Raw genomic sequence first — 25,425 nt, forward strand, 5'->3', positions numbered from 1 at the left:
AGTGCGAACATGCTACTACGCAGCTCGCGTAGTGCTACGTGAAGTTCGCGTAGTGCAAAGTGCACTTCGCGTAGCTTCGCGTAGCGCTACTACGCGAACTACGCCCACCCTTAATATGGTATGGGCCTGTCCTTCCCTTTCGGGATTTTGGAAAGCGGTATTGGAATGTGTCAAAGACGTTACTCTTCGATCAATTTCTTGTTCCCTGAATTCATGTTTACTGGGGTGGTTTCCGCACCTGGCCAAACTTAAATCCACCGATAGATTCATTTATTTGGCTATGGGTCTTGCTAAATGGGAAATTAGAATGCATTGGAAACCCAATTGAGGTCCCAGTGAGGCCGAATGGCGTGATGAGTTTGTTAAACGGGCTAAGGTTTAGAATGTAGTGAGCTTCTCAGAGATGTAATGAGAGGGCACTGCTCCATTGAGATGGTACAAGCGTGGAAGAGCTTGGTTGACTGTATGAACGAGCCAGACCTGGCCTCGCTGGCGGACTCCCCACGTACTGTGATCACTCTGGAATAAGGCAGCGTTTGAGGGTCAGTGGCCGTGTGAAGGGCCTTGAGATAGGAGGGGGGGGGGGGGGGGGGTCCCACCTGGCACAGGCAGGACAATGGTTGGAGGTTTTGAACACGACTTTCTTCAAGACAGGACTTCATAGCTTGAGTGGAAATTTGTAGCTCAGTGTCCGGGGATCATTTTAGAGGGATGTAGAGGATATGAGGGGGCTAATTGTTTACCGTAAGGAGAGGGGTGGATATGATGGAGATTGGGGGCTGGACCAGGTCTGGCTGGGTCTTATTGTGACTGACAAATTGCTTGCAATCCAGCCTGATCTGTTGACGTCTGGAATATTGATGTGTTCGACTCGCCTTCTCTTGTTGAAACTAATAAAATTGTGTTGCAAAAAAAAGCTACCAATAGGCTGGTTAGATTGGGAGAAAGTTGTTGAAGTATCACTTTGATGTGAAGTACGTCCCAGGTGCAATGAATTGGTGAGTAGATTCCTTGCCAAGACTGCCGGTGTGTGAGGATGAAGTGCTGGACAACAAAGGTACAGAAAACAGCGAGTGCTTAGTGGCAAGTGTGGTACAGCAGGGGGAGAGATCCGTTTTCCCATAGGAGTGGAGAAGACCTTTGCAGAAGGACCTATAGATGAGGCATGTCATGAAGTATGTGAATAAAGGATGGCCAATGGAGAGTGATATGTCTTGCCCATTGCAGACTTTGAGGAAAGTGGGAGTGGAACTTTCAGTTGAGGGTGATTTGCTGCAGAGAGCGAACAGAATGGTGTTGCCAGGCGTGATTATGGGGAGATTCCTGGATTTGGTTTACCAGGAACATCACAGCATGAAACACGACAAAAAAGATTGGGATTGAGGAACTGGTGTCCCTGGGTGGATTGAAATGTTGACCAGAAGGTTGGTGGGTTGTGTAGTGCACGGAGAGTTGGATAAACATTTGAAGTGCAGAGTAAAGTCCATGGTTGTCGTTGATATTGCAGAAAAACCTTAAAAAGGCTCGAAACTGACTTTTTGGACCTGTTTCATTTTTTGCTTGCTGTCCACAGGTTTGTCATTGTGTTGATTGATTACACTTGGTTGGAGCCCCATTTTGTCAGAGCACCCAGTCTAAGTTGAGTTTCTAGAGGGTGAATGTTCGAGAGAAGAAAGCCGTAGTGATTTAGTTCCAGCTAAAAGTGTGCAGTTTATCTTAGGGGACATGCAAGAGTTTTTATCCAACATGGGTGTTACACAAAGGACTTATAGTCTTTATCATCCACACGTGAATGATTTGGCAGAGAGTGCAAGCAAGATTTGTGAGGGACTGTGTAAGGTGGTCTGTGTTGGCAGGGATTACTTTGTTGGATGCAGTTAGGTCCATGTTGTGGTCCCAACTCAATCCTAACATGGCATGATAGGAGTTATGCTATTTAGGGCTCTGAGGGGACGAGATGCTCAAGGGAGTGGAGTTGGCCTAACGGCCAGGGCGGTCGACCTCGAATCTGGGGAACTGAGTTTGAGTCTCGGCAATGACGCTGAACAGCCTGTGATTCTGTGCAAATCACTTAATCTCCCTGTGCCTAACAAAAATGAATGAGTCCTCATGTAATGCAACTGGTGCTATGTAAAGCGCTCTGATACCCGATTACGGTCACGTTCGCTCTACATAAAAAAATAGATATGATGACACTGACTTAAGTGGGTGCCTTAGAGTAGGTGGTCTCTCTGCCATAGATGTAGAGAAAGATAAGGAAAAGATTATAGAGACACCGAGCAAAAGTCCATTGAGATGGGATTTGATAATGAGACACAGTGAGAGTAAGGACCTCAGTTAAAGGCCAGAAAAGGGAGATGGGGTGAGATTTGGCAAAGAAACAGTGGTGACAAGAAGGTGGCCTAATGTCCTTCCCTCTCAAGGTCAAGGCACTTCTCATGGTATTTCATCCGGCTGCCCTTTCTATTCAACAAGTAGGGCTTGCCTTATTCCTGGTCACTCTTTTTCCAGGTTGGAAGGGAGGAACAGTAAGGTTTAGATGTTATGTTACCTTATGTCAATGATCACTTGTCGAGCGCACGTCCACCAAAAAGGTCTCTTGGTGCTAGGGTAGAAAGAGCCTACTACTGACCGAGTTATTCATAAGCTTGTCTGAACAGCTTAGTTTTCAATTTTTTCTGAAACTTTCGTAGTTCACAGAAGATCTTATTTCAAGTGGGAAAGTGTTCCAAGTGTGAGAGACAGACACAGAAAACCTGGCTCCCACCCAATCTCTTTCTTTTACTTCTAGGAACAACCAGTAAGATGGGTTGTAAAGGGTTCAGAATAGCATGTCATTGGAAGATAGCCCTGAATGCAGATACCCATAATTGTCCCTAGCAGCTTGTAAAGTGTCCCTCTCCCTTTTTGGCAGCTGTTCAATGTAATTTCAGCTTTTTGAGATCAGCTTCATCGCTAAGGAAATCTCCCAAAGCATTTAGGGGCAAATTATCAAGGGGGTTTATCTCCGCTTTTTTGGCTTTAAAAGCCAAGAAAGCGGAGATAAAATTATCTCCCTATTAACTAGCTGTCGCTAACACAGAGTTAGCGACAGCTAGTAAGAGATAGCGACCATCTTGGGCCCCGCTTTGCATGTCAGTGATATTTATCACTAATGACATGCAAAGTGGGCGAGCCAAGATGTTGGCGACTGGAAACAGTCGCTAACATCGCTAGCTCCTATTACCAACTTTTGGAGATATTCGCGCTAAGCGCGAATACCTCCAAAAGCTAACACCTGCCCCTGAGCAGTTCTTAGCCATGTTATCCAATGGTAGGTGGATAACATGGCTAAGAGTATTAGCTCGGTAATGCATGAATATCGCTGACTTTTCAGCGATATTCATGCATTTCGGCCGATTTTTATTGCTTAGGAGATAAACCTTGATAATAGCAAGGTTCCTAAGCGATAAAAATCGCAGCAGCTCGGCGATAAAAATATCGCGCTAAACCAACATAGAGATAATTATCGCTAGTTGTTGGTAATATGCCCCTTAATTTTAACCAGAAGATGGTGAAGGCCTCTCTTGATGTTTCAGAATACTCCTGGACCAGTGAAGCTATCTCTCTGGTGACCAGTCCTTCTGCCTTGCACAACAAGATGTTTTGTTGCTATTCTAACCAAATGGCATGGGCATTCTGGGGCAAATGGCGAAAGCTAGTTCAGGAACAGACGAGGGCTGAAGAAAACCAAGTAAGAAAACTGCTCACACCTCATTCCAAGTTTCATGCCGGCTAAAGAAATCTCCATCCTTTCATCTTCCCCCTTACTGTCCAAAAAGGCGAAACTTCGTATTCAAGTGCATTTTACCTATGGTAGGTGTCCCATCAGTATTTGTTATATTTCTTTTAGCGGTGTAATTAGACTTTAATTAAGCCTCAGCTAGAAAAGGTGTAAAACGTGGAACCCCATGTAACTTAACAAGAGTAATAATTAACTGATCAGTAATTTTTATCCAAGTTACATAAAACTTTGAAACGCTATTTTAATAGCTGCCACTACGCCTGACAAATTTAATAAGCCAGAATTTTAAACAATGCAAAGATCCAGAGAGTGAGAAACCGGGGAAGGCCTTGACCTAAATGAATTCCTTAACACAAGGCACCTGAAAGGTCGAACACTGGTGCAGGGAGATACAGTGACAGAAGGACACCAAGACTGGAAGACACTCAAAACTATGGGACATATGTAGAAGGAAATGGTGCAGCGGCAAATTCTGCAGTGCTGCACTGCGTCATTTCCAAAATGTAGGGATGTGCCTTATTTACAAGAATTCGGAACACCCAGGGCCGGACTGGGAACCAAAACCGGCCCCGGCAAAGTGCTCGGCAGGCCCCCCGAGGAGGTTGAGGGAGCCGCCGAGCTCTTTGCCAGGGCCAGTTTTTGGCCGATTTTGTTACAGGGCCGATTTTGTAGCTGTGCTGCATAAATGACCCTGTTACAAAACGGACACCAGGGGCCCAAAACCGGCCCCCACCGTTGCGGCGCACCGGGGGATTGCCCGGTGCCCGCTACGGCCAGTCCGGCCCTGGGAACACCCCTGTGCTTTCCCTAGCCCTGGTGCTAAAAATCGCTGCCTAGCCAACACAGGCACCTTTGCACCATAGTGCAAGGGTGCCTACGTTGTAGGGATGATTGTTTATGCGCAGAAAGGGACACCTTCCTGCACAAAAGTATTCCTCCTCGTTGCGGCATTCTAACGTCTGCTTTTCCATGGTGTTAGTTTTTGGGACGGTTTCAGATTTACACATTCTTGTAAATCTGGGGCAGTGTCAAAAAGCAATGGGTGCCGCATGGAATGCCAACAGCAGCACCTTTGCATGCCGCTTTCACGCAGATACCTGTGTGAAAGGGCACCATATTTACAAAGCGTTGTTAAGACATGCAAAGTGGCTTAATGCCCCTTTGTAAATATGGTGAAGTGCATTGCGCCACCGGAACATTGAAAAAGGTGATGTTCGGGTGGCGCATTTCCCTTGTAAATATGCTCCTCTATCCTCCATATAAACCTCAGAGCAGCACAAGGCCATTACATTGGCAGACATGTGCCACAAGATATATAACAAAACATAACTTAAAGTAACTTAGTAATGTTACATTAAGTTAACATATTATAGTACAATTTCATGCAACTTTAAGTTAGATTATGTAAACGTAACATAATGCCATTTCAACCTGCCCGCAAGAGCTACGCAACTTACATACTGCAAACTTGTGCTCAGTTTTCATGGCAAAACGTGAAGACGAGAAAGTCCTTTCCCTATTTTAACATTTTAAATATATTTTGTACTTTTTGTTTTTATTTTCTCTTTACTCGACTTTTTCAGTATTCAAATAAAAAAACATAATTTAGGAGGAAAATATTCACAATTTAAAAATGTGCGTTAAATCACAAATTAAAAATGTGCGTTAAACAATACATATACGTGCCAGGCGGTGGCAGCATTGTACAAGTAATGAAAACTAGTTTATCGACTTTTCAAAGACTTTTGAATTACAGAAGAGAGATGTTTGATTTGTAAAAACACAATTAGTCCATTTCCATCTTTGGCACTGGAAGGGTAATGTACTCCCAAACAATGTCACTGATAGGTTGCTGAAAGGGCTAAACAAAAAAGAATGTAACTATTCGGCCTGGTATCCAAGAAGCTAAAAAGACTAGAGTTCTTTGATGCAAATTTGAATAAACCTAGTTTTCGATCGGACCTTCATTCTCAGGGCATGGAAGTACTAAAAAAACCCTCTGTAATTGATAGATTATCAAGTTTTTTTCTACCTCACGTTACAGTGGGTGCTTTTTCCAAATCGTTAACTCGCCATTTGGTTGACAGGTTGCTTGAAAAGGGTTTGCATTATAAAACCGCGTAGAGCCTCCTGGCTTTGCCCCGGAATAAACGTTTGAATGGCGTACCCGTTCCCACTACGGTTCTTAATATTTTAAGATTTATGCATATCTTGCCCCTTTCCAAGCGGACGTCCGTCACTTCCGGCGTCTGAAGCCTGCCAGAACCCAAGAACTGATAGGCCCCGCCGTCTCAGAGACAGGGGTCAGCAGGCAGGGGGCCTTCAGGGCTTCTTCTCACAGTCACCGTCATTGCTTCCGGAGGGTCCTGTTGAGGCTTGTGGTGTCTGGGGGTCCAAGCCGGAGTGCATGATGGGAAGGTAAAGATCATCCATGTTTGGCATCACCAACACCTTCTGTAGATTAAACGAATGGACATAAATTTACAACCAGGAGCAAGGGTTCATTATTTATGTATTTATCTGTGCGTTTCTACATACTGCAAACTTTACCCGAAGGTGTCAGAGCGCTTTACAATGGAACCAGTCACATTACATAAGGACTTCAGAGTACATGAATTACATAAAAGATACAAACAGATAAACTCTAAATTCACATAAAAAATTGTGGTAAGTACATACGTCTACAACAGATACTAGTGTTTAGAGTTACATATATACAAGTTGCAAATTCACTCAAGATTACAATTTAAATTGGAGAGATTAAGATTTGACAAATATATATATATTACATGGGGTTCTTGCGTTTTTACCCCCAACAGACTGACTCCTGCGATTAACTTTAAGATGCTGATCGCAGAATTCTCCAAGCACCCTGCGGACCCCTAACCTTTGGTCACTAGGGCTTAGATACCCCAAGAACACTCCAACCTGCCACTCTGAGGTAGAGATGCACAGAGACCACCAGCAGCTGGCTGACCTGTGACCCCTGGAATATTACCAATCAAGGTGACCCGAGTTCCCCAACCCACTCCTCCCAAACAGGATGCCTTGAAGCAGTTCTTTATTTGTAAATAAATAAGAGCTGAGGTCCTTGTAAGGAGACCACAGCAGCTTGCACTACCCACTGCTCTACTAATGACAATTCAGACTTTTTATACAATAAAAATGACTAATACCTGCCACCCAAGCTATTTTTTATAGTTTTGGCTTGCAGGTATTAGTCATTTTTAATGTATATAGTATTTTTAAACAACTGCTGTTGTGTGCATCACAAAATTGGACAAATAGCGCCACTGTGTGGCTGTTTGTCATCAGTCCCGATGTTGATGATTAAGTGCTGGTGCCGAACACTGGAAACCACCGGCTCAAATTAAGCACTGCCTTAAAGATGAAAAAAGATCAAGACACAATTAAACCTGTAACTTCTATTCAGTTGTATGTTGAAATGTGGTTGAAATGCCGTGGTACGTTGAAATGTGGACTACAGCAACATCGTACTATTAATATATATGGACAATCAAGGTCTGAAATACCAAGGAGGTAAATGCATATAGGTGAGTATAGATTTACCGTTCTTAACTCCACATCTACTTTCCTTGAAGCTATACCTCATTGAAGTATATAGATTTTGAGGTAACACATATCTGTACATACCTTGTCGATTTTTTGGTTCCCAATATTTTTTCTATGATATTTTAGAAAGATGATATTCTAGAGTCAGAACTAAAGCGGAATACCTCCAAAGCAAGATACCAAAGTGACAGAGAGCCACTAAGACCCCACTAAATCAGTAACTCCTAAGCAAAACATCAAAGAGATAAAGATCCACCAAGACCCCAATAAACCTGTAACTTATACAAAGGACACCAAAGCAATAGAGAAACATCACAACCGCATTACACCAGGACCCCTATATAGGTTACTGATGTAATGTCAAGACCTCTCTAAACAGGAAACTCCTAAGTAGGGTACCAAGGCAACAAAGATACATCAAGACCCCACTAAACCATCAACTGCTCTGCAGGACACCAAAGAGACATAGAGACGATACATTTGCATGGCTTGTGACTCCCAGAATAATCCCATTAGGATTGGATATATGTTTATAGAGCACTTGATTCCCATGGCGTCTTGGCGCTAGTGTATGTGAAAAGGAGTACGGACAGTATTATCAGGGGGACTAGGTGGAGGTAAAAAGCCATGTTTTCAAATCCTTCCTAAAGAGTTGCCGATTAGATTGAAATCTCATGGCCATTGGCATTTTGTTCCATATCTTTGCCGCACAGTTGGATAAAGTCCTACCACCCCATCATGCCTGCCTAATTTTAGTAATCTGGATAAGGCCTAAATTTGCAGATCTAAGAGCTCGAGAGGGGATGTAAGGTATGTCAAAGACCTGTCGAAGCAATGATGCCATATAAACATCTGGATTACCAACACTCCACTGACATGAATCCCAAGTGCATTGAATATACTGGGAGAGCTTCCACTGACCAAATATTCGACAGTGCGATCATAGATACACCCTGACTGCTATGCCCTAGTGGGCTGCAACTCACAGGCATGGCTGTAGATATGCAGAGCCGACTATAATCACACCAAACACTCAGTGTTTCCTATGTGGGATATCATTGAGATATTGATTCCACAAGACTTACAATATACTATGGCTCTCTGGCCCCGAGATCACATTCACAGCGACCACGCGAGTCTGAGGTCATATATTCACAGTGACTGTGACTCTAAGATCATACAGTCACAGGAACTCCGTGGCTCGTGACTCCATGTCTTGTGAGATCATACAGTCACAAGGCTATATGGCTCTGAGATCATACATTCACAAGACTATATGACTCTGAGATCATACAAGACTATATGACTCTGAGATCATACAAGACTATATGACTCTGAGATCATACATTCACAAGACTATATGACTCTGAGATCATACATTCACAAGACTATATGACTCTGAGATCATAAATTCACAAGACTATATGACTCTGAGATCATACAAGACTATATGACTCTGAGATCATACATTCACAAGACTATATGACTCTGAGATCATACATTCACAAGACTATATGACTCTGAGATCATACATTCACAAGACTATATGACTCTGAGATCATACATTCACAAGACTATATAACTCTGAGATCATACATTCACAAGACTATATGACTCTGAGATCATACAAGACTATATGACTCTGAGATCATACATTCACAAGACTATATGACTCTGAGATCATGCAAGACTATATGACTCTGAGATCATACATTCACAAGACTATATGACTCTGAGATCATACATTCACAAGATTATATGACTCTGAGATCATACATTCACAAGACTATATGACTCTGAGATCATACATTCACAAGATTATATGACTCTGAGATCATACATTCACAAGAATATATGACTCTGAGATCATACATTCACAAGACTATATGACTCTGAGATCATGCAAGACTATATGACTTTGAGATCATACATTCACAAGACTATATGACTCTGAGATCATACATTCACAAGACTATATGACTCTGAGATCATACATTCACATGACTATATGACTCTGAGATCATGCAAGACTATATGACTTTGAGATCATACAAGACTATATGACTCTGAGATCATACATTCACAAGACTATATGACTCTGAGATCATACATTCACAGCAGCTATGTGACTTTAAGATCATACAGTCTTAGGAACTCCATAACTCTGTGATTCCATGTCTTCTGAGATCATACATTCATGAGACTCCATGACTCCGAGTTCATACATTCACAATGACTATGTGACTCTTAGGTCATGCATTCGCAGTGACTCCATGACTCTGAGATCATACATCCACAGCGACTACGTGACTCAAAGATGATTTATTCACAGCGCCTACGTGATTCTCAGTTCATACATTCACAGCGACTACGTGACCCAAAGATGATTTATTCACAGCGCCTACCTGATTCTCAGTTCATACATTCACAGTGACTGTGACTCTGAGATCATACAGTCACAGGAACTCCGTGGCTCGTGACTCCATGTCTTGTGAGATCATACAGTCACAAGGCTATATGGCTCTGAGATCATACATTCACTAGACTATATGGTTCTGAGATCATACATTCACAGTGGCTTTGTGACTCTGAGGTCATACATTCACAGCAACTATGTGACTTTAAGATCATACAGTCCCAGGAACTCCGTAACTCCGTGACTCGTGACTTCATGTCTTCTGAGATCATACATTCACAAGACTATATGACTCTGAGATCATACAAGACTATATGACTCTGAGATCATACATTCACAAGACTATATGACTCTGAGATCATACATTCACAAGACTATATGACTCTGAGATCATACATTCACAAGACTATATGACTCTGAGATCATACATTCACAAGACTATATGACTCTGACATCATACATTCACAAGACTATATGACTCTGAGATCATACTATATGACTCTGAGATCATACATTCACAAGACTATATGTCTCTGAGATCATACATTCACAAGACTATATGACTCTGAGATCATACATTCACAAGATTATATGACTCTGAGATCATACATTCACAAGACTATATGACTCTGAGATCATACATTCACAAGACTATATAACTCTGAGATCATACATTCACAAGACTATATGACTCTGAGATCATACATTCACAAGACTATATGACTCTGAGATCATACATTCAGAAGACTATATGACTCTGAGATCATACAAGACTATATGACTCTGAGATCATACATTCACAAGACTATATGACTCTGATATCATACATTCACAAGACTATATGACTCTGAAATCATAAATTCACAAGACTATATGACTCTGAGATCATACAAGACTATATGGCTCTGAGATCATACATTCACAGGACTATATGACTCTGAGATCATACATTCACAGGACTATATGACTCTGAGATCATACATTCACAAGACTATATGACTCTGAGATCATACATTCACAAGACTATATGACTCTGAGATCATACTATATGACTCTGAGATCATACATTCACAAGACTATATGTCTCTGAGATCATACATTCACAAGACTATATGACTCTGAGATCATACAAGACTATATGACTCTGAGATCATACAAGACTATATGACTCTGAGATCATACATTCACAATGGCTTTGTGACTCTGAGGTCATACATTCACAGCAACTATGTGACTTTAAGATCATACAGTCTCAGGAACTCCATAACTCTGTGACTCCATGTCTTCTGAGATCATACATTCATGAGACTCCATGACTCCGAGTTCATACATTCACAATGACTATGTGACTCTTAGGTAATGCATTCGCAGTGACTCCATGACTCTGAGATCATACATCCACAGCGACTACGTGACTCAAAGATGATTTATTCACAGCGCCTACATGATTCTCAGTTCATACATTCACAGCGACTACGTGACCCAAAGATGATTTATTCACAGAGCCTACCTGATTCTCAGTTCATACATTCCCAGCGACTACGTGACTCTGAGATCATACGCTCACATCGACTACGTGACTCTGAGATCATACGCTCCAGCGACTACGTGACTCTGAGATCATACGCTCACAGCGACTACGTGACTCTGAGATCATACGCTCCAGTGACTACGTGACTTTGAGATCATACGCTCCAGCGACTACGTGACTCTGAGATCATACGCTCACAGCGACTACGTGACTCAAAGATGATTTATTCACAGCGCCTACGTGATTCTCAGTTCATACATTCACAGCGACTACGTGAGCCAAAGATGATTTATTCACAGCGCCTACCTGATTCTCAGTTCATACATTCACAGCGACTACGTGACTCTGAGATCATACGTTCACATCGACTACCTGACTCTGAGATCATACGCTCCAGCGACTACGTGACTCTGAGATCATACGCTCACAGCGACTACGTGACTCTGAGATCATACGCTCCAGCGACTACGTGACTCTGAGACCATACGCTCCAGCGACTACGTGACTCTGAGATCATACGCTCACAGCGACTATGTGACTCTGTGGTCTCCATGACTCCCATAAACCTATTACTATGAGGTATGAGGCCATACTGTCCCACTTTCCATATCCCGCCCACCTGTGTTGTGAAGCGTGATATCAGTGACAGAGACTCACAATACCTAACCAGCCTATAACACAAGGGTATGACTGTAAGGATGCAGAGATGCCAAAACCCACACCATCTAACCTGTGTTTCCCGAGTCAGATACCATTCAGATATCAATACTTGAAGACCCCCATAGCTCCCATGTATGGAACCACGCATTCATCGAGACTCCAAGCTTAATATTGTACGTATGAAGGTGTTCCGCTACTATCGGCAATTTGAATTTTCCCTAGTTCAATGCAGTACACATCCACAACCTGTGACTGCTGTATCATGTTACAAGGGGACACAGAGTCCAAGATCCCTCAAACCTGGGACTTTGCAGGTATGCACATGCAGACTCAGGGCCCCTACAGCTTACGACTCCGTATACACAATATTACAGAGGCAAAGTCATCCAGACTGCACCGACCTGCCACTTATTGGCATGATACCGTATACACCCCGCGTGCAGTCTGTGAAGGCTCCTTGTATCTGTAGTGAATTAAGCAGTTTGAAGGTCCCTAGCTCAATCTCCCCTTACCGAAGATGGTCCGGTCCTGACTCTGTAATAGGAGGTTTGACACCTGTAAGATACCTCTTGTCTTTTGCTCCTCTTTCTTTCTATATTTTATCACTTTTTCTGCACTGCCACCTACCACTTCCAAATTGACAGTTCCCTATTTTAACTTCTTGTATGCCCAAGTCTTGAAGACATTCTGTTCAATGGCTGTAGGTGAAATGGATGCTTATGTACCCTCCAGGTATCTTAAAACATTTTTATTGGCATTTTTCATTATTACATACATCACATGTTTCATTGCCGATGATTTGGCATTCAATTGATTCCCACATGAGGACTGATTACTACGACACACCAACATATGGGTTGAAGGCTATTATGCCCTGTCACTCAGTCCCGTGATTGGCAAGGATCCTCGCGGGTCTGTGTCCGTATACAGGTAAGCTACGCAGATGTTGCTCGCCAGGTCCGGCTAGGGATGTGAGGTGCTTTATAACCCTGCACGCGAGCTCGTAGGGGTTTCGAAATTTCTGCCTTATGTTTAAACCATGAATAAACTTGGGGTAGTAAACTACGATGCACTGTATCGCATGTTGGAATTGCGCATTTGTGAACGCCTGAGAGCTGCACTATTGTGGGATACCATGATGTACTTGCGCCAAATCGGACTGGGGGAGGGAGGGACCACGCTAAGAGCTTTCTGCGCAGATGTACCCTCCAGGTATACCCTCATTTAATTGTATGTTATGTCACATGACAAAAAATTACTACATACGCCTAGCAAGAGCATTCCAAAGTAAATCTAGGTAATGAGATGTGGAAGTAAGCATAGCAATTATATGATTGCTTTGACAATGTAGTGGTGGCGAAGTAGTTGATTCAACATTATTGTAGGTAAATATTACCAACCTTTATATAGTGTCATTCAAGCACCTCATCCCTGCATACCTCATTGTTCTGGAAATAAAACCACCTTTTAGAGTTGAGTGTACTGGAAATTAGTGAAACTTATGTAGTTTTCACCTTTGATTTGAACACACTTGTGAAAAGACTTAAAATATTAAGAACAGACGATGGAAATGTGGCAGATCTAAGGGTGAACTTTAAATGTATCTCTTCGTACTGGAAAGTTAAAATCTCTACAGTTTTACTGTGTCCTGTGGAAGGGCCTCTGACCCCACCTGGAGTGGTCCCAAGCCTCCCCTCCTCCCTCACCACAGCCCACATGAATGAGGGGTGTGTAGGTGCAAGTTGAGAAGAACCCAATAGCTGGTGTTGCCCAGTTGTAACACTGAAGATCTACCGACCTGAATACCCCAGCTTCCAGTGACCCCAAAGCATGTGATCATCCCAACACAGAGGCTGCAAGCCCCCTATGAACCTGTGACTTGCAGTTCTGATACCTACAAAAAAGGCATCAGCACCATATGTTTGTGTGATTCCCAGGCACAGATGTAGAGACTGCGGTCACAATACCATAATGAATCAGAGACGCTGAGACCATACCGACCTGTGACTTCCCCATGCGTGATACGCGTAGACTACCAGACACCACTGGCCTATGTCTCTTATGCATAACATCAAGCAGAAAACAGACTCCAAGAAACCTACAGTCCTGTGACTCAGGCATGGACTGAACAGACTTGGAGACTTTAGGTTGCCAACGAACTGTGACCCACATGAACGACTCCAGATATGATACCATCAGACGCCGAGACACCAAGAACCTAATGCCTTGGGATGAACAAGTATGACACTGCAGAATCAGAGACTGCAAGAATCTACCAACCACCAACCTATGACTACCAGGCATGACACCATACAGAGGCAGAGGCAGAGACATCAACACCCCACTGAGCGTGGATATCCAGATAAGATACCACCAAACGCAGAGACACCGAAACCCCAGTGACTTGGGATGAACAGATATCATACTGTACAGAATTAGAGACCACAAGAACCCACCAAACACTGACCTACGACTCAAAGACCTGGCATCATACAAAGGCGGACATCAAGAGCCCACCAATATTTGACTTCATGGTGTGGTGCTCTATGTGTACTTAGCCTCCAAGCCACAACAACCTTCTAAAACCCACGGGAATGGTAATGCAAATGAAAAGTGACTCAAAGACCCACGAATACTGTACCTTCAAAGCATCATACCATACACATGTGCCCCCAGAAACCTTTTCATTCCACCCATGATGCTAAAAAGGCACCAAAACTCTGCTGGTGTGCCATCACCAGAAATTAGACTATCTAACTACAGAGACTCCCGGACACAACCGAGGTGCAACTCACATGCACGATATCACCATACAAACCTTTACTCTCCCCCCAAAAAAAACCCTAAAGTTTTCATGTGTCATGGATGCAGATGCAACCGATCAGTGACTTTGACTCATGATACCAAGCAGACCGAGAGAAAACCAAGACCCCACGGGACTCATTTACCAGAAAATAACGCTGTCCAGCTCCGCAAGCCATTTTGCTGCACCATGCGGCTTCATTTTCAAAGCACATGGTTGTGTTGTATCAAACACAATACAAATCACCCGTGTGCTTTCCCCTGCATTGGGGCACACGTGGCTGCCATGCGCCAGCGCAGGCACCCTTGGGGTGCCTGCATTGCGAGGATTATTGTTTTTGTGCAGGAAGGAACACCCACAACAACACCCAATGAACACCCCTTTCACACATAGTAATTTGTGCAAGGAGCCCATAGTTAGAAGGCCATGAAAACATATTTACAAGGCCATGAAAAGTCACGCAGGGTGACTTTACGTGGCCTTGTAAATGGGAAACAGCGTTTACAACGCAGGCAAAATTACGCAGTGCCATTACAACGCAGGCACTACAACGAACAAGTCATTACCACGCGTTCCATTACCACGCAAGTCGTTACAATGACTTGCTTTAGGGAACGCCTTGTTGGACTTTAAATCCAACACCTTCCCTACTGTTGCACAGGCTGGAGTTGGAATAGTAAAATGGACTAATCCAAAGTCAAGCAGTTCCCTAAGGCAAGTCGTTGTAACGACTTGCGTTGTAATGAAACGAGTGGTAACGACGCGTTCGTTGTACTGCCCGCCTTGTAAAGGCATGCGTTGTAAAAGCATGCATGATTACGTTATACATCCCTTGTAAATATGGACTAGCCCATTGTGCCGCCGGTGCATCAAAAATAGTGACTCACCCGTGGCGCAAGGGGCTTGTAAATTAGGACCCACATGTATGATTTCAAGGTATGCTATCACACAAACACCTCATTGTTTAAAAGTACTTGCAAATCTTTCCAGAAATCCTGGCCGTCCACCAACCGCTAAGCACTATGGGCCAGATGTAGGTCGCCAATTACCGGTCGGTAACGGCCGATTTCGGCCGTTACCGACCGGTAATTGGTTTTTGAGATGTAGGGGCCATTATTTTACAGAATCAGTAAATTTACCGAATCGGTAAATTTACCGATTCTGTAAAATACCGAATCGGTAATTTTACCGATTCGGTAAATCCCAGATGTAGGTAGGACTGTTTACAGTGCTACAGGCCTTCAGAATTCGGTATTTTATCACCCAATACAATTGGGTGGTAAAATACCGAATTCAGGTGTACATGCACATCTGTGCATGTACACCTGTGCCATGTAACACACAGACATGCCCTTAGGGCATGTATGTGTGCCACATGGCACACAAGCCTGGAATTGAGGTGCTACAGGGTGTCAAAGTGACACCCCGTTCACCCTTGCAGGATTCGGTATTTACCGATTCGGTAAATACTGAATCGGTATTTCCCATTGCTTCCTATGGGCTTCAAGGCCCATAGGTATCAATAGGAAATACCGATTCGGTATTTACCGAATCGGTAAATACCGAATCATACTGATTCGGTAATTCTAAAATAAGAATTACCTACATCTGCCCCCTTCCTATTTACCTACTCTTAAATACCGATTCGGTATGATTCGGTATTTAAGAGTAGGTAAATAGGAATTACCTACATCTGGCCCCATATATGCTACTGGCCAGTAACATGGAATTCAGTTCATCCACCTCACTCACAAAACTTAGCATGCTACACCAATTCATTTTAAATATACATACACACACAAATTAAATCAAAACATCCCACTACCTCTTACTTCCAGATAATCTACGGGCAAAATACAGGTATCAAAGGGCCAGCCATTGTACCTAACAAAGGCTTATTAAACAGGTATTTATTTATTTAGGTGTTTTATAAAGTTTTAACTTGTGATCTTACGGTAACTGTGTCTTAAAGTCTCTTCCTGTCATTGCTAGTAGATAGAGGGAATACAGTCCCTCCTCCAAGAAATGCTACAAAACAGATAGAAGGAATCTGGGACTATCACTCCAGCCTCCCCGTCACTCTGCAAGGAAAGCTATCAGATACAGGGACCGGTATTGAGGTGCAAGGCAATGGAAAATCCACTAATCTGTGGATTAAGTGGTGAATCTGGAGGCAGAGGATCAACAACCTCCTCCTGGAACATTGTCAATACCATGTATCTATAAATCAATCTGGAAGGCTCAACTGGTGGCTGTAGACCTCTCTCCAGGGTACCGATGACCACCATCTTAGGTCAGACTCATTCTTCGGACAAATCACCTCAGTGCTACTCCAGCAGCTACTTGTAGTCAATCCTCACAGAATGGACAGGACAACCAGTGGTTCACAAATGGATGGGCAATGTGCATGCTAGCAGCATTAGAGCCTAGACCTTAGCCATGGTCACCCCTATCGCAGAATGGTGTGGACCGAGGTACCTGAAACTCTTGCTGCAGCTTCTTCTCGATCCATTCCACGACGTGGATGAAGGTGACTTCGCGCTCTCCAAGCTTCGGGCGTACCCTCAGGTCCAGCCGTGGGGGGATCCTGAAACTGTACCTTGGAGAAGAAGGAAGAGGCTCAGATCTGTTGCATGCCACAGAGATTATCATGGCATGGATGGACAGGGATAGAGCACCTACACACGCAAAACCATACCATGAGTCATTAGGGGTCGCTTTAATCAAACATGGGATTTCTGCTCCTGCACTACGTTAGACATAGCCTCATTCTGGTCAAAGAAAATGTAGGACTAGAAGTCCCACAATGCACTGAAAAGGGATTTTAAAATGGGCAACTTCACTGGTCCAACATGAAGAGGACTGAGTTAACATTTTTACAAATTTGAGGGGCCATTGCGTAAATGATGTCCCAATATGTCTTAAAACCCCAGCTGACATCATCAAAGAACGCAACATTCTAGAATGCCTATTGGTGATGATTGTTCATGGTGCCGGACTGGGTAAAGAAAACTGATTTTCTTTTCACTGAATGGCACCTTTAATATCATAATTATAGAGGGCCAATCACAAAAGGGGAAAGGAGCAAACTGCCTTTCACACCAGCACACAATTTGCCCAGATGCATTGTGGGAAATGCAGTGTATAACAACATTTGTGTTCATTGAAAGTCTTTAGTTTTCACCATTGTTGGTGCAGGCAGTGCTATGTATACTGTGTTTCAGAATATTTGTCCTTTTTCAGCATAGAGCAACAAGTTAGATGTTGGGGTGCTGGCAATGCTGCTTGCAGTCTTCTCAGGTTTCTGTACCCCTCCCAGGTGCATCCCAGAGGTCGTTAGCCCAACAACCCGTCAAGGAGCCCCCACAAAAGGATGAGTGAGCACACTGCCTGACATATCAGCAGACAATTCACCCTGATGCATTGTGGTAAATGCAGTGTATAATAACACTCGGTTCAGTTGAAAGTCTGGTTGATTATAATATGCAGATCAAATTGGTGTGTCCAGCCTAAAATTGGAGGTCCTGATCTAGCTACATACACCTTCCCATGTGTATGTCTGTCTAGGAACACAATTTCTGTCCACATATATCCCACTACCTTTATAAAGCTATATTGTTAATCATCTAGGTTGATTTGTTTAGCTTAGTCAACATGAGATAACTGCTTCAATTTACACTTGTTATTTAAGCATTTTCATGTTGAGGTCCATTTGCCTGCGGCTCACATTTATAACGCAAAACGTGAAATACTGCAAAGAACTCTAATTAATGTTACACCTGAAGACATTTCCATCTAGGGGTATTTTTTTTAACATATCCTGTTTTCCTTTAAAGAAAATGGGTTGCATTTAAAAAGAAATTGCTTTATTTAAAACCAATCACAGACATGATGGGCTGCTAGTCTCAGCAACATTCGTAGTGGGTTGCAATGCGACTTACCTCATGAATGAGGCAGGTCGAATTGCAACCAATTGCACATCAGGTTTTGGAGAACTGACCCATTAGTACATAGGTTAGTTAAAAAAATGGATATGGAAAAAGTAAAAATTTGGAACAACATTTACCAGCGCCATTATTTGTATATCTTGCCTCTAGTTATTTGATTTGCATGTTGCTGCGGGAGGACCTTAGTTGGCCACCCTTAAGTGGCAAGTGAAATGCAAATAACATGGTGTGAAACAGCATGATATCATTTAGCGCTGAGGATCAAAACATAACGTAATTTTGATCACTCTCTCATGTTGTGAAAGTTATTAAATATTACTGAGTACAAAAACAAACAAGCACAGATGGTGGTAAGAAGGGTTGTCATAGTGCTCCACACCAGGAAGATATCAGGTGCTCTAGCATACTGGTTGAAACTGAAGAAATTAAAGATGCCCAGTCCAAGAATGTACTGATGTGTAAAAGGAAAGGCCAGGGCTGTGTAAATAATGCCCTTCTGCCCTGGAGCACTACAATAGCCCTGGAGGTGGGCGTGGCTTTGCTGTCCTTACCATAGCCGGTCCGTGGGGGGTGGTGGAATGTTGACCGCCAGTGTCCCCTCCAGCTCCAGGACCTCCACAGTTAGGAGAAGTGGCGTGTTGGACATCTCCTCAATCTTTTTCTTAATGTACTCATTCTCTGTGGCCTTCTGGAAGTACTTGGATTTGGCGATCTTATCGACAAATCGCAGGATCTTTCGACTGGTGCTGTTACCGGCTGCGTAACTGGGAAGGGAACGAGGAAAGCGTGAAAATGATTAGTATGGAGCATCCGCCAGGACCATTTTGTTGAGCAGACAGACGGCCACTTGACAAAGAGCACACACTCACACACTACAAAGTAAAGTGAGTTAAGCGATGAATCTCGAAGGTGTCATTGGACAGGGATTTACATAAGGTCATTGATACCAGACTCTCAAAAAGTATTTGATTAACAATCAAGGAACCAGACCTCAATCAGCCTGTATGGACCTCTATACACTCTGAAAAGTAAACAAACATATCAATGTTTTACCTAAACAGTTGTACACAGAACAGGCATCATATCATATCTGCGTCGACGTTTCGACCTGCATGCATTACTTTTGGTAGCCGGATCTTCGTCAGGACAAGGGGTATATGATATATTCTCCTGGGGGCTTTTGGGGTGGTCACCAAGGCACGAAATAACTGCCAACCAAAAATTATGCATAATTTTTTAAGCAGGCTCATTGTTAATATGTTGTCTGTATTCTCATTCTTTCTTTCACCTCCATGTGCAGTGCCCTGTATCACCATTCTTTCTCAACACCTTTCTGTTAAAAAATTTACTAGACATATGTTATGTTTGTCTTTTTGAAGAAACAGACTCAATTTCATAAACTATTTGGATTGGTGGGTGTTCATACATTTCATTCAATATAAATGAGAAGGATCATTGTAGACCTCGCAAGGACACAGCTTGATTTCGATGACCTCCAGCTTGAAATGGTGCTGGGCAGAAGCTTGGATGTCTCTAAAGGGGTAAGTATGGTCCCTCATCTTGAAAGGGACAGAAACCTACACACCTCGTACAAAGCTATGGATCCTGGAGACCCTATATGAGCCAAATTGGAACCAGGGAGTCAATAGGGGAACATTTAAGTCATATTTTGGGTATGCTTGTTTGTGTCTATGCAGTACACTAACCTGCAGAAATAATAAAAAAGTTTAAATATTGCAAAGTTAAAATATTGGCAGGAATACCTTTCTCCTTCCTAGTTTGGTAGTACTATCAAGATCCCTCTATGTGAGAGCTATAGCACCAACATCCACAAACAGCATTATTTGCATGACTTATGCTACTGTGGCATATCTTACCCTTCTGTATTAGTAGATATGGCCCTGTCTCCTAGAATCCCCGGTGCCTCGACAGGAGGGACGTCTTCCTCATCCGAGGAGCCAGCACTGGATGACTCCTCATCACTGTCTGCCAGGAGAGCAGCCCGGGGAAGCCGAACCCTGTAGCAGAAGACATGCAACATCAAGCACAACCACTTTTTAATCAAGTTACACATAAAATATTGAAGAATCCATAAAAAAAATTAGAATGAATACCATAAACATTCAAATACATTTTAAAATGAAAACAAAGAATGTTAAAGACAAAATAAGAAAGATATGCGCTTCCTACGACACAGTAGGAACACCGTTCTGGTCACCTATGCACGACCCCAAAACTCTTCCCGGTTAGGCCACTCTATAGAAACTCACTGAATCAACCTCACGCAACAGACTTAGAAGCCCTACAGCCATCCACTGAGATGCGTCTATTGGCCAGTGGTACGAAGTGCTATGTGAGCACTACTACTATACAATATGAATGACCCAAGGCATGTAGGGTAATGAAGTCCAGGGGTCATGAGGTTAGCAGTGACCTAAGAAAATGGAGAAGGAGTGTAAAGGTTGTGTTCAGAGCCCCGCTGAAGGCTTTATATATGCGCCCTGGTCAACACATCCTTTACAGGTACAATTATAAACAACTTAGTACTGTAATTATACGAAGTCCCGTAGTGACCTACCACGTGAGACTCAAGGAAATCCTTGGTAGTTTGAGGACAGTGGGCTGCTGTCAGGGCTGTATGGAGAGGGACACTCATCCCCTGTAATCCTAAATACAATATTAGCAGAGTGCCTCGTGCATTCTCATAGGCACATACGTAATTTGCTGCTGAGGAGAGATAATGCTCCTGTGTGCTATGCGGGGTGCTGAAGAACTTAATTATTTCAAGAGTGTTACCTCAGAATTGGCTGTAAAAACAGTAAAGTTGTAAACACCATCGTTGGACAGCTGTCCTGCAAAATGAATTGCTTGGCCCGATTATAAAAAGCAGAATTTAGAGGGTGCGCCCCAGGCAGCCGCGACCCATGCAGATAAGAGCCGTGGGGCGGTAGGCGGGGTGGGGGGATTTCAATGGATGATGACGAGGCAAAATTAAATAAATAATACATTTTCCCCTCGAAATTCTGCCCTGCCCCACCGCTCTAACCTGCATGGGCCACAGCTGGCCCCAGGGTTGGCCTCACTTGCTGTAGTATGAGACCGAAAGCTACATTTCATGGGGTGCGCTTAGCTCTCTGTCCAGTCTTCAAAGCACTACTCCTTGAAGCCCACTGTTTAGAATTTGATGGTGTCAACTGGGTTTGGATTGGGATTAAAAATCGACCCGTGCACGCTAAAAAAGTGGCCCACATTTGCATATTGCCTTTCCGCAAAAACACTGCTTTGGCGAAGTTTTATAAAAAAGAAAGGGGGGTCTCTGACAGAGGCATGTTTTCTTAACTTTACTTAGATTAAAAAAAATGAACGGATTAGTTTGGTGAAACACACCTAAAAACAAGTGAGGCCACTTCTGCTCAGGCCCCCTGCCCCCGCTCAATATGCATACATTAATGGGCCGGCCCAGCGAGAGAAAGGGAGTGACACCTCCACCAAAAAGGGAGGTGATGGATGCCCATCTGCCTCCAGAAAGGTCACTCAGGCCCCCACTGTGCCGCTGGCGGAATCCGAACAGCACAGACACTGCCAAAATCAGCCCCCAGGCTGCCCGAAGAAGCAGCCCACAGCTGGAACTTGGATACGGGTCCATCGGCCATTGCCCAAGGGCCCGCCTTACCAATCCGATCCTGGTGTCAATGGCATTGCTAAGGCAGTCGCCATGTTGTGTGCGAGCAGAGCGGACATTTCCCAGTTATACCTTTGGGGGGGTCAATGAGGCTGCTTCTCCCCTATAACTGGGTTCACTGTCTCTACACGTGCTCCGGTGCTCGGCCCCCAGCGTCCTCCGCCCCCTTAGCGCCGCACACATATGTACAAGCGACAGCCTCCAACTGCGACGCGCTAATGGTCTTTTTAATTCCCCTAATCCGGACATGTAGAGGGTTAAAGGGTATAATTATCGAAGACAGCTGTGCTCTGGGCATGTCCTAATTAAAAGGAAGACGAGCACCAGGATTCTAATTATGTCAAGAGGAGTCTGCTAATAATACCGCCGCGCGAGAGCACGTGCCGCCCAGCCTTCAGATTCCAGGCTAGGCTGGGAGGAGAAAATCAGGCCGGAGCTGCGCATGCGCAGGCCTGCAGAGCAGCTGGGGCTGGGTAAACCCAACACAGGAGGCCAGACTCAAGAAGAGCAGCAAAAGGACTGACCTCACCTCAGAGATAGAACAACCCAGAACCGCTCATGGACAGCTTTGCTTCAGATCTCACTCGGTTTTGTTCCATTGTCTGCTCTCCTTTGTGCTTCCTCTGCTCTTCTTTTAACACGACCTGATCTCATTTTGATCTCGTTTTGTTCAAACTAGGACTGTTACTACTTTAACTCTGAACTGTCTTTGATCTGCGCATGCACCAAGTCTGCTTAACACTTCCCTGGTTCTATTTTGGCTTTGACCTGGTTTAGATCTGGTTGTGCGCCAAGTCTGCTTAAAACTCCCCAGGTTCTGCTATTCCGGCTCTGTGCTGATTTAGATCTAGGTATGCAGCAATTCTGCTCAACACTGTCCTGGTCAGTGCTTGAAATGGAAAAATAGAAGTGCAGGTACTCTGAACCAGAGTAAAACACACAAGATGATGGACGGAATGTTGCACAATGGCAAAACATTCACCCCCAGTTACAGATCTGGGTTTAATCCATCGTTATTTTGCTCACCAAGCCACCCCAGTTCAGACATGGCCATATGCAAATCAGCCTTGACCCTGTGCCTCATGAGAACAGTCCAGACTGAACTGCCAAGCCATGTCTTCCCAGGACTGGAATAACGCATCCTAGGATCGGTTTCTGGCTATCAGTCGTCTTCAGCCAGGATAGCTTGACTCTAGTGGCGTAGTGAGCACGGGACCCACGTCTAGGCATACCCTTCCCACATAGTGTGAACAGCAAAATACACAAGATGATGGACGGAATGTTGCGCAATGGCAAAACATTCACCCCCAGTCACAGATCTGGGTTTAATCAATCGTTATTTTGCTCACCAAGCCACCCCAGTTCAGACATGGCCATATGCAAATCAGTCTTGACCCTGTGCCTCATGGGAACAGTCCAGACCGAACTGCCAAGCCATGAAAAGTGCTGGTACTCTCCCTCTCAAAATAAAAAAGTGCCGGTACTCAGCACTGGCCCATTTAAAGCACTGGTCCTTGTTCTATCGCGGCTCTGAACTGGTATAGATCTGGCTATGCACCATGTCTGCTTAACCTTGCCCTGGTTCTATCCTGGTTCTGTACTGATCTTGGTCTACCTGTGCACCACTTCTGAAACTGGTTCTGACCTGACACTGAACTGGTTTAGATCCAGCTATACGCCAATACTTCTCGCACTCCGCCTTGGTCCTATCCCAGCTCTGAAGGGATCTATATCCATCTGTGCACTGGTTCCCTCTACCTTTGGCTGGTTCTGCTCCAGGCCTGATCTGGTTTCGTGCGAGTTGTATTCTTGTTTCTCTCTAGCAGAAGACCTTGTGTATTACAATAACCCCAAAAGCCAGCAGCATGCAAGGAGATAGCGACACCTTTTGCCTCATAGAATTTTAGCACGCAGAGAAGGTTAACTCTACCTGTATTAATAGCAAATAAAAAGATGCCGCCATTATCTATAGCCCGGCGAGTTTTCCTACAGACCAATAGTGGCAACCAATAATGTTGACTCAAATTTCATGCCTAAAGAAGGAAATAAGTTGATACTTTCACAGGAGGAGGACGTTGTATTGCATGCTGATCTAGGAACCAGGGGATGCTTTAGCTCACTTTATTAAGAGTGCCCAAGCAGGAGGATTAAAAACATTTCCTCTACAACAAGTTACCAACAATAGATAGTCAGACAGAACCTACATCCCATGCCTATTACCCTGGTTCCAGCTCTATTTGGACTATCATCCATATTTTGATGAGAATTATATGTACAATATTGAAATACCTTTCTAAGAGAGCTTTTGCAGAACGTGACTACAAATAGATACATATCGCCTAATAACAAGAACGGCGCGGACAGACCAGATTCCTCCACAGAGAACTATTTGTTGAACAGGATGCCCATTTGAGCACAGTTAAACGTTACAGATAAATCCACGAATCCTAATAACTGCGGGAGAAGATATAAGGACACTATCTTATCCTTTATTGTGCCCTGAAGAAGTCCCAAGAGGACGAAACGCGTCGGCTGTAGCTCCTGTGTGTGTTTTTTCACTCTCAACTGAACTCAATAAAAGAACTCTTAAAGAACACAAGTAACAAACTAATGTGATTATTGCTGTTAACCTCATCAAAGTTATCAGTTTTTGCAAATTCTGAAGTGGTGCACCTTGACCTTGTTTAAAGTATATCATAGTTCATGTTTTAAACCAACATTGTAACGGTGGGTGTCTTTGAAGTGTGCACACATATTGTCCCATGTATTACAGTGTGGGTCTAAACCAATCTTGGGAGAATATTTGACCAGGTGCTGTTCTGTTGGGAATCCTCCACCGTTGTCCTTTTTCTGAAACTTTCACAGGCGTGGTTGACAATCATGATGGTGTTTGGTTTTGAGTACCTGGCACGGACTGATAATGATTTATTTGGACATATGTGTGACAGAAAACGCCTTTGGAAGATTTTATCTGCAAAACACAAATATGGAAACATTTTGGTCAACTCTCTAAAGGGGTAAGAAAGTCT

At 43.6% G+C, this 25,425-nt stretch overlaps 1 protein-coding gene across 1 annotated transcript in view; it reads right to left on the minus strand.

Moving 5' to 3' along the window:
• Positions 1-5,342: 5,342 nt before the first annotated feature.
• Positions 5,343-25,425, minus strand: part of LOC147684684 (testis-expressed protein 2-like) — a 148,456-nt gene continuing 128,373 nt past the window's right edge. The window contains exons 9-12 of the mRNA XM_086940515.1: positions 20,592-20,732; positions 19,266-19,478; positions 17,246-17,366; positions 5,343-6,238 (exon numbers count right to left, since the gene is read on the minus strand). Of these exons, the coding sequence (XP_086796641.1) occupies positions 6,107-6,238; positions 17,246-17,366; positions 19,266-19,478; positions 20,592-20,732 (607 nt within the window). The 3' untranslated portion in view covers positions 5,343-6,106. The remainder of the gene's footprint in view (positions 6,239-17,245; positions 17,367-19,265; positions 19,479-20,591; positions 20,733-25,425) is intronic.

Source organism: Lissotriton vulgaris, chromosome 10, assembly GCF_964263255.1.
Source record: "Lissotriton vulgaris chromosome 10, aLisVul1.2, whole genome shotgun sequence".
NCBI classification, from domain to species: domain Eukaryota; kingdom Metazoa; phylum Chordata; class Amphibia; order Caudata; family Salamandridae; genus Lissotriton; species Lissotriton vulgaris.